General features: G+C 47.0%; 1 protein-coding gene across 1 annotated transcript; it reads right to left on the bottom strand.

Moving 5' to 3' along the window:
- Positions 1 to 1,330: 1,330 nt before the first annotated feature.
- LOC134934697 (putative aldo-keto reductase family 1 member C8) lies at positions 1,331 to 7,331 on the bottom strand. Its single transcript, XM_063930069.1, has 5 exons — positions 7,184 to 7,331; positions 4,070 to 4,237; positions 2,908 to 3,024; positions 1,560 to 1,637; positions 1,331 to 1,396 (listed from the first exon to the last, which is right to left on the bottom strand). Exons 1-5 carry the CDS (start codon positions 7,268 to 7,270, stop codon positions 1,331 to 1,333), a joined length of 516 nt encoding a protein of 171 aa, XP_063786139.1. The 5' UTR covers positions 7,271 to 7,331.
- Positions 7,332 to 10,453: the final 3,122 nt, after the last annotated feature.

Below are 10,453 nucleotides of genomic sequence, written 5' to 3'. Positions count from 1 at the left end.
ATTTGATCTCCAAAGAGAGAAATATATGGACTACAGTATATCCCATTTGCACTATAGACGAGACAGTAAAGATTACAGTCAGCAAATGAAGGGATCATACCCCATCCACATAATAAATTGATTTATAATATTGTCACCAGTGAGAGAAAGAACATCTATTATTGGGATTTATACGTGTAATAATTTCTTACAGTCTGCAGAATAGACATGATTGCCTGTCATTGTCAGCAGACATAGAATATATACCATTACCAACTGTATTATATAGAAATATATCCTATCATCAATTGCAACGGTATATAGGGTGAAACGACACTTTTGGGCAGGTTGGAATTTTCCATTGAGAAGTACACAGTGACACATCATACAGGTATATTACATACTGCGTAATTTTTCTGATTTTTGGGATAATGAATACATGATATAAAATACATAATTCAATAGGGTACAGATGTCACACTTATATCATCATTCTATAAATAATAGAAGATGCATTAAGAATAATTGCATCTGAAAATTGAATACCCCTTTTGTAGATCACAGAACATCAACAAGAAATGAACATTACGCATAGGAATACACTGTTTAACCATATTTCATTTACAAACAAATATATAATACAAAGACAGCGAGACACGAATTTTAATTATAACTTCACTGCATTTAATTCTATGTATGTTTGTCTTGTTTCACAAACCAGTTGTTTTTAATGACATGGATTAAAAGTTATATTTTAAACAATTTACAAGTGCGCCAGCAAAAAAGACAACCCCCCTTTTGTACTCTTTTCTTTTTATTAGTATGATTTTCATTGCACCATGACTCTGTAATTGCCACAATATCTGGATCATCCTTTGTCCTTATTGCAATTAGTTCTGGGATTTTATTTCCTAAGCTCCTAGCATTCGCACACATAGCTTTTAGAGTTTTGTTTGTGCTATTCCTGTTCTTAGCTATGTTCATCTCTCTGCCTATGTTTATTTGCTTTTGATCTGAATTATCTTCGCTGTGGATATGCTTCCTATTCCCTTTAACTGCAGAAACAATACCTCTGTGTTGGGGGAGCAGATTGCTTTATTCCTATTTGAATCACTGCCTCCCTCTGTTAGTTTAAATAGTTCTTGATGAAGCATCCAAACTGCTCAGTTAGTATTTTCGTTCCCCTTCGAATATGGGTGTAGGCCATCACTTTTGTATAAGCTCCTATCTTGCCAGATGATCTGATTATGGCCTATAAATCCAAATCTCTCCTCATCACCGTGTCTTTAGCCAAACATTTAAGTTTCTGATGTGATGAGTTCTATCTTCCCCTCTGTGTACTGGCAATACTTCAGAAAAACATTAGAGTGTTTGCCACCTGCTTCATAGAGGAAGCCTTGACATTTCCACATTTGACCTGTTTTCCCAAAGAATGTTAGACAAAACTGATACATTTATGTATTTTAGTTTCTTGCCTATATGTTTAACATGTACAATTGTTGCAAACCCGCGTTAGTGATATTTGATGAAAGGTGTACAATCCCACCCTGGTACCCTGGCACCCAGCTCTCATACCGTACCTTCCAAGTATCGCGGAGGTCAGTGTTGTGATAGATCAATTTACCGTCACCATCCTTGGGCATGGGATCATCACCTGGCTGCAGCAGGACAGGAAAATATAACAATTAGACATGATCTCACAAATGCCGCACAACTATCAGAACCACTCTACAGTGTGATGTAATATACTTGTATACCTGCCAAATAAAGCACCACCCAGTACACCAATATTTTTCTTAAAGGGAAATGAAGTCGTTATTGCACTTTTTGGCTATAAAAGATGGAATGTCACCTATTTCAATACAATAGACCTGATTCAGAGTTACACACAATTCCACCTGTGTACAGACCTAGCTAGTATTCGCAAGTTGCATATACTGTACGCCAGGGTTCATAAGGGTTAATATGTGCAACTTAGAGCAATCACGGCTATTGCAGCATCTTACAGATATCAGTCAGATCTCCACTTGTGACTGAGTGCCGCGGGTGTTACTGGGCAGCAGTAGGGCGTTAACCCATGGGATAAATGTTCTCAGAGCCTACCAACAGAATTGCAGGCTATTCAGAGGGAGTGGTGGATTTTACCTATGGGCTGCAGAACTGCGGGCACCCCCCCCCCCCCCAGTAAAACCTGCCACCTCAACATGTGTCAATGAGCCAGGTGTGGTCCGTGACTGCACTGGCTTCATTGTGGCTGGCAGTGAGACACTACACCCAGTCCCATAGTGTGGTGTTTCCTCCCTCGGGGACTGCCAGACCAGGCTGTTCTAATCAGAGAGCTGGCTTCCTATGGGAAGACAATTCCTGCCTGTTTATCAGCCCTCTCCGGCTTCTATGGGCTGCAGCCGATGCAGTCAATAGAAGCCGGGGTTTTGCGCATGCACAGTCCCGCTGGTGCACATGTGCACTGTCCCGGCACCTAAAGGAATTAATGAAGCAATCGCCGGGTGCAAATAGCCGCAGCCTGGCACGCCAGGCAGCAAGCCACGTTACAGCATGCCGCATCGCAGTAAGATAAGGATGGCGACATCTGTATGTCAACTATTAAATATTAATACACGTGTAAGCAACACACCATTGGACAAATATATAATACACTGGTTTTTCCATAAAACTAATCCGCTTTAAATCTGGGGGCTATCTCATCGGAATCACATTGGTGCTTTGGGCCATAAGCTCAGATGGGATGTTACCCATAGCAACGAGCAATATGCTGGGATGTGTTGCAACTGACAGCAACCAGATATATAATAATATGAGTTATAATGTACTGCAGTTAGATTAAAACTAAAATGTGCAGTATGCAATAGCAACCAGTTATAAGCTGAAATGTGCTGTAACCCATAGTAACAATATGTATGAACAAACCTTAACATCCATAGGTGTGTGTATAATGAAGAGATCAATATAATCCAGCTGGAGATCCTTCAGAGTTTTCTCAAGAGCTGGGCGGACCCGGTCTGGGGCATGACTACTACTCCAAAGCTGCCAAAACAAATTGGGGAGTGAACTGGTTAACTGGATTTAATAAGTAAAAGTGAACCTCTCGCATATAGAAGCAGGTATGTTGCGGTCTGTTATGTTGCGATCTTAGCCAATATTCATGAGAACATATCCGAAATAAAGCAACTCTACTATGCACTGAATAAAGCATCTATATATTAGTAGCTGAAGGACGACTTTTATGAGTTAGTTATTTCTATGATGCCGTTGTGTGAGCAGGGCCTGCCAATTACAATGCATCACCATTGTGCTCTGGAAAATGTGACAGTTGGTGAACTCTCCCTGTGCTCCTGCTGGGTGACCTGGAACATGTGACCTGCTGGGTGGTGTGGAACTGTGACAGTTATTTGCAGCTACCCACTAAGCAGGTATTTTTCAAAATTCAACTCTTAAGGCGGTGAAGAGGGTGTAAAATGTTCTGCACTAGCAAATCTTTACAACCTGCACATCAACTAGTTATTGTTGTTATTATTATTATTATTATTATTATTATTTAAGAATAATTTTCAAATATTCCTTTATCTGGCAGCCGGTCACACAAGCCATACTGCTGCTGGTCATTTCCTCGGCCTTTGACCGCCACTATCTCTGGGGCAAGTGAGCAGATCAGCATTTCTTACTGGCCTTGATTATCCCTTTTTTCCTGTTAAACTGCGTCGATAAGTGTTTATCACCATGAGGACGAAATCATCCTTATCGCCACAGATTGCTAAGCATGTCCCAATGTAAGATATGCATGTTTCTGCGGGGTAGATATAGCAAAGCTTGGAGAGAAATAAAGTAATAACCAACCAGCTCCTAACTGTCATTTTTCAAACGCATCCTGTAACATGGCAGTTAGGAGCTGATTGGCTGGTACTTAATCTCTCTCCACTTTATCTATCTGCAAGGTGAGATAAATCTCGTGTGTGTGTGTGTGTGTGTGTGTGTGTGTGTGTGTGTGTGTGTGTGTGTGTGTGTGTGTGTGTGTGTGTATGTTTCTGGGTGCACTGATATACTCCATACGTGTGAGGAAACGGCTCGTTACCTTCCCAGTATAGAAGATGTCCCCTCTCTTCACTGTCCCATCCGCAATCTTCTCTCTGATGGCCTTGCCAACCTCCACCTCATTGCCGTATATAAACGCGCCATCAATGTGACGATATCCAACGTCGATGGCGAGCTTTATGCTGTCGCAACCCTGTTCCTTGGTATACTGCAAGAAATGAGACAAAGATCATGTTCCGTGTTACAGTTCTCTAAGTGGCCGTATTTCCCGTTTTCAGAGGATTTCCCTGTATTTTACTGTCTGGCCAATTTATCAAATGGGGTAACGCAGCAGATTTTGGAAATAGCTTAGCTTGGCCCCACTAGCTAACGCCACCTCAAAGAGATGGGAACATACAGTAGTGGCATATTGGGTATGATGGCATCTGTATAATGTCCACAGAGAGGCAACGTGGCACTAGACATGTGAAGCCTATACCCGTGACGGGCTGAGTGGCAGCTGCTAGTTACCCTGTGGAGGAATAACAGAGCTGGAATGTGATGGGTCATCCTGGGGCTGAATCCATCTGCACTTGTATTTTCCGTCCGTGTGCGTACGCCTTCACTGACTCACAAGCAGTCGGTGATTCCTTGCTACGCACATGTGCAGTTTGCACATAGCCATAAAATCCGCCCGCAGTTCCTCTTGTGTCTGACTCAGAGTCAGCCTGATGTGTGTAATCCTGTATGATGAGAGCAGCGGGCTGAGGCAATCAAGTTAAAGCCTGTGAATCTGCGTCCAAGGGCGCCACCACTGGCTTCAGCATGCTACTGTTTTTTTGGGATATTGCCTGTTGACGTTCCCACTCCACCCCCAAATGGCTGCAGTCAGGCTGCGGCATCCAGGACACTGTGAGTGATGTCACACCATCGGAGATGTACTTATACATTGGGTTTACGTACTTCTCTGAATTAGGGGGGGGGGGGGTCATTCCGAGTTGATCGCTAGCTGCCGTTATTCGCAGCGCAGCGATCAGGCTAAAAATGTGCATTTCTGCGTACGCACCGCAATGCGCACGCGCAACGTACGGGTACAGAATCCTTTGTGGTTCTGCACAGGTCGCACTGCCGAACGCAGGAGGATTGACATGAAGTGGGCGTTTCTGGGTGTCTACTGACCGTTTTCAGGGAGTCCTTAGTAAAACACAGGCGTGTCGGGGAAAATGCAGGCGTGGCTGGGCGGGTGTGTGACGTCAAAAGCCGTCCCTCCGTCGTTAGAATCAATGCACATGAAGAGTAACTACAGGGCTGGTCTTGTTTTGCACAAAATGTTTTTGCAGGCGCTCTGCTGCACAAGAATTCGCACTTCTGCAAAGCGAAAATACACTCCCCCGTGGGCGGCGACAATGCGTTTGCACGGCTGCTAAAAGTAGCTAGCGAGCGATCGACTCGGAATGACCCCCATGGCCCATAATTTATAAATAAGCACAATTAAAACAAAATAAACAGCTGCAAAGACTACACACTATTGAAATAATAGGGGTGCAGGATGGGGCAGCTACACACAGAGGCGGAACTACCGGTGGTGCAGCTGGTGCATTGCACCCGGGGCCCACATCAATGTAGGGGGATGAAATGACAGCAGTATTAATAATGGGGCAGATGTATTAACCTGGAGAAGTGATAAAGCAGAGATAAGTGGAAGCCAATCATTACGGATTTGAAAAAGGACAGGGGCTGATTGGCTGGTGCGTTATCACCTTGCGCTTATCACTGCTTTATCACTTCTGTATCCCTTCTACAGGCTTAATACATCTGCCCCACTGTGGCCGGTGACCAGGGCAGAGGGCCTCCCCTTTCCTCTTCTTACTGTCCTCCTCTCTGATGCTGCTGTTGGCGGGGTTCAACGTCACGATGTAGTGACCGGCCCGGCACAAAACCCAAAAGAGAGAGGAGCTGCAGTTAGGCCTACCAGGTCTTCTCCGTCACTCATCCATTGGGCCCGGACTTTGCTCCTGCTGTGCCAGCCAAGTTACCTGCTGTGGATAAGTACAAGTCATGTGCTGAGTGTACTTCCACTCTCTCTCCTCTCTCTCTCTCTCTCTCTCTTTCCCCCCTCTCATCACCGCTCTCTCCCCCTCCTCTCTCTCTCCCCCTCCTCTCTCTCTCTCCCTCCTCTCTCTCTCTCCCTTTCCCTCCTCTCCCTCCCTCTTTCTCCACCTCCTTCTATCCCTCCATACTTACCTCCCTTTGTATGTACCTCTCTTTCTCCCTCCTTCTCTCTCCATCTCCCACTCACTGCTCTCTCTCTTTCCTCTCCCCACTCCTCCTCTTTCTCCTCCTCTCCCACTCTCTCCCTTTTCTCATTCTCAGTAGCTCCTTTTCTCTCTCTCCCTCTTCTCTCTCCTTCCTTCTCTTTCTCTCTCTCTCCCTCTTTCAACGCATCCAATCTCTCCCTCCATCCTCCCACTCCCTCCCTCATTGTACCTCTCTCTCTCTCTCTCTCTCTCTCTTCACTCTCTCCCTCCCTCTCCGCCCCTCTCTGTCTCTCTTCTCTTTTTCTCTCCCTCTCCCTCTTTCTACGCATCCAATCTCTCCCTCCTTCCACTAGTATTGCCTTCCCCCACTGCCATGTGGAATATTGTGAACTTGGCATGAGATAGAGGAGGGGGGCTCAAAGCATAGTTTGCACCTGAGTCCACCACTCACAGGTTCTGCCGCCGGCTACACAATAGAAGATAAACGGTGGCAATTTTGAGCCTTTGGAAAAGTTTCTCGGTACAGATCAATCAAAGCCAAAATATACATTTGACTATTCAACATGCGGCCCTCCAGCGGCTGTTGAACAATAAATCCCAGCATGCCTTGCTACTGTTTTGTTACATTATTAGGACATGCTAAAACGGTGTCAGGCCATGCTGGCATGTGTAGTTCCGCAGCAGCTGGAGGTCCACATGTTTAAAATCCAAGGAAAGAAGAGACAGCGGATTTTATCAAGATTCTAGAAAACTAGTACTTGTAAAAAGTTTCCCTCATTTCTTTATTACACAGCTGAAGTTCAGAGAACTAAAACATATTTAATAACACCAGCCGAGTCCCTCCTATCCCTTCCCCTCATCCCCCAGCAACCAGCTCATTATAAAAGGTAGGTAGCCACCATCTTAGTCCCACTCACCGTCTCTGGGGCATAGGTGCCAAATCCAAGCATGGGCATTTTATGTCCGTCATTTAATAGAACACGGGAGTTCTGTGTGAGAGCCATGACGGGTTGTATCTTTGCAGCTTAGACCATACACTGCTCACTGCTCGCCTCTTCATTGAATTTATATCTTTTGGCAAAAGTACCAGCCACTCCCAAACCGCCCGCAGGACTGTTGTAGTAACTTGGGCAGTTGTTCTTTATACAACCAGCCTTCTTACAGCGTTCTGCAGTGTCATCATGACTATGATTAAAAGTGACATTTGCGTTATAAGCACAGATATGATCTACCCACTCATTTATAGGGACAGTCCTTGTTTCACTTATTAAAAATTCTCATATATTTTTGTTTTGTTTTATTGCATGCTACGTTGTAACTCTAACCCTATAGTCAGAATATATACAAATTACCGGCGGGCAGGTTGCCAGCTGTCAAGAACCAGACAACCGACATCCCACCCGTCAGTATGCCGGCAGCAGGGCAAGCGGTACGAGTCCCCTTGCGGGCTTGCTGTGCTAGCCACAGGATCTATTCCCACTTAATGGGTGTCGTTGCCCCTGTGTGCCGGCATTCCAGCTGTCGGGATTCTGGCGTCGGTATCCTGACTGTCTAGATTCCAACAGCTGGGATTTACACTGCACCACAAGTGACGCACTTGTATTCGAAGGCCGTGACCTGGAAGCTGGCTGGCCTTATGAAGTTTCTCGTCACGGGCTGGGGGGAGACCAGCAGCATTCCACAAAGAGTTCTCTGAGAGGTGCATAACATGAAACAGCCACAGCAGTAACGCAGACTGCCTGCTGAGTATGGAGGCACTGGTGGAAACAGCCGGAGTCTGTGCAGGAGCCAAACACAGCAATGCTGGAACACACAGGCTCTGAATGAACCAGGAATCAGAGTAATCTGGCAGGAGACTGAGACCAGAATAGAACCAGATTTAGCACTGGACTGCGCTGGAACTGGGATAGCTCTGAATCAGACTGGAACCGGTATTGTACTGGACTGGGTTGGAACTTGTATAGCACTGGAGCAGACCGGAACCTGTATAGCACTGGAGCAGACCGGAACCTGTATAGCACTGGAGCAGACCGGAACCTGTATAGCACTGGAGCAGACCGGAACCTGTATAGCACTGGAGCAGACCGGAACCTGTATAGCACTGGAGCAAACCGGAACCTGAATAGCACTGGGCCAGACCAGAACCGGTATAGCACTGGAGCAGACCGGAACCTGTATAGCACTAGGGCAGACCAGAACCGGTATAGCACTGGAGCAGACCGGAACCGGTATAGCACTGGAGTAGACCGGAACCGGTATAGCACTGGAGCAGACCGGAACCTGTATAGCACTGGAGCAGACAGGAACCTGTATAGCACTGGAGCAGACCAGAACCTGTATAGCACTGGAGCAGACCGGAACCTGTATAGCACTGGGGCAGACCGGAACCGGTATAGCACTGGAGCAGACCGGAACCTGTATAGCACTGGAGCAGACCGGAACCTGTATAGCACTGGAGCAGACCGGAACCTGAATAGCACTGGGGCAGACCAGAACCAGTATAGCACTGGAGCAGACCGGAACCTGAATAGCACTGGGGCAGACCAGAACCGGTATAGCACTGGAGCAGACCAGAACCTGTATAGCACTAGGGCAGACCAGAACCGGTATAGCACTGGAGCAGACCAGAACTGGTATAGCACTGGAGCAGACCGGAACCTGTATAGCACTGGAGCAGACCGGAACCTGTATAGCACTGGAGCAGACCGGAACCTGTATAGCACTGGAGCAGACCGGAACCTGTATAGCACTGGAGCAGACCGGAACCTGTATAGCACTGGAGCAGACCTGAACCTGTATAGCACTGGAGCAGACCGGAACCTGAATAGCACTGGGGCAGACCAGAACCGGTATAGCACTGGAGCAGACCGGAACCTGAATAGCACTGGGGCAGACCAGAACCGGCATAGCACTGGAGCAGACCAGAACCTGTATAGCACTGGAGCAGACCAGAACCTGTATAGCACTGGGGCAGACCAGAACCGGTATAGCACTGGAGCAGACCGGAACCTGTATAGCATTGGAGCAGACCGGAACCTGTATAGCACTGGGGCAGACCAGAACCGGTATAGCACTGGAGCAGACCGGAACCTGTATAGCACTGGAGCAGACCGGAACCTGTATAGCACTGGGGCAGACCAGAACCTGTATAGCACTGGGGCAGACCAGAACCTGTATAGTACTGCACTGGAGCAGACTGGAACCAGTATAGCACTGGACTGGTACATTTATTTAATTAGCAGATGATCTGGGCCCCATTAATTGTGCAGGCAGTGACTGCGCTACGAAACCTGCATGTCAGTGTAACCATCCAGGAGAGAACTGAACAGAGCTTGGTTGTTCTGCAGGGGTAGGTGCCAGGGAGTGTGCACCTCTACCATCCCCATTACAGACATGAATGTATGTGTAACTATAACGCTGTGTATACACAATGCACATCTTAGGGAACAGCAATAAGTTACATCTTTATGTACTATAGATAGTTATGCGGTAAGTTTGAACGTATCATCTATCAGCGATGTTACACACCGGATACAGATGCTGCAGCCTCTTACTGACATTACTCTCACTGTGACCTCATTCAGGGATAGAAACACCTCCATCCACACCCAAGCGGCTGACCCAGTGTGTAGACACTGGAGGGAGCATGCACTGTATGGTATTTTTAGTGACTTAGTGGGTGTACAGTAAGTACTAATTATTGGAAACAGATTTATTAGAGCGTGGAGAGAGATAAAGCACCAACCAACCAGCTCCTAACTGTCATTTTTCAAACATGATGCTCCAGCCAATAAGCTCCTGTCATTTATCATACACAGAGAGTTTTAAATAGCTAAGGTAGCATCACCTGTGTCACACATCAGAGGCGGCGTTCGCCGCACTTACCCCTGCGTGTCTGCTGGTCGGTGTTGCGGCCTTTGCCTTCGGTGGGCCGCGGGCTCCAGCGTCTGGCTGGCGCGGCTCCCAGCGGTTCTCCGGGGCATGGGCGCCGCCATGACACCCGGCATCACGTGGACGGGGGGCAGGTGACATCATCAGACTGCTCCGCCAATCCAGCGCTGGCGGGAGATTCAAAGTCAGATGCCGGACAGAGCTTCAGTGCCCGAGTATCGTCTTTCCCTGACGTAGATGCCAGTGCTCTTGTTTCCGGCAAGGATCTCTGCAGTTGTACTCCAGTGTCTCCGGCA

The sequence above is a fragment of the Pseudophryne corroboree genome, chromosome 6, assembly GCF_028390025.1.
Source record: "Pseudophryne corroboree isolate aPseCor3 chromosome 6, aPseCor3.hap2, whole genome shotgun sequence".
Lineage (NCBI taxonomy): Eukaryota > Metazoa > Chordata > Amphibia > Anura > Myobatrachidae > Pseudophryne > Pseudophryne corroboree.
This window is presented reverse-complemented; position numbering and strand designations above follow the sequence as displayed.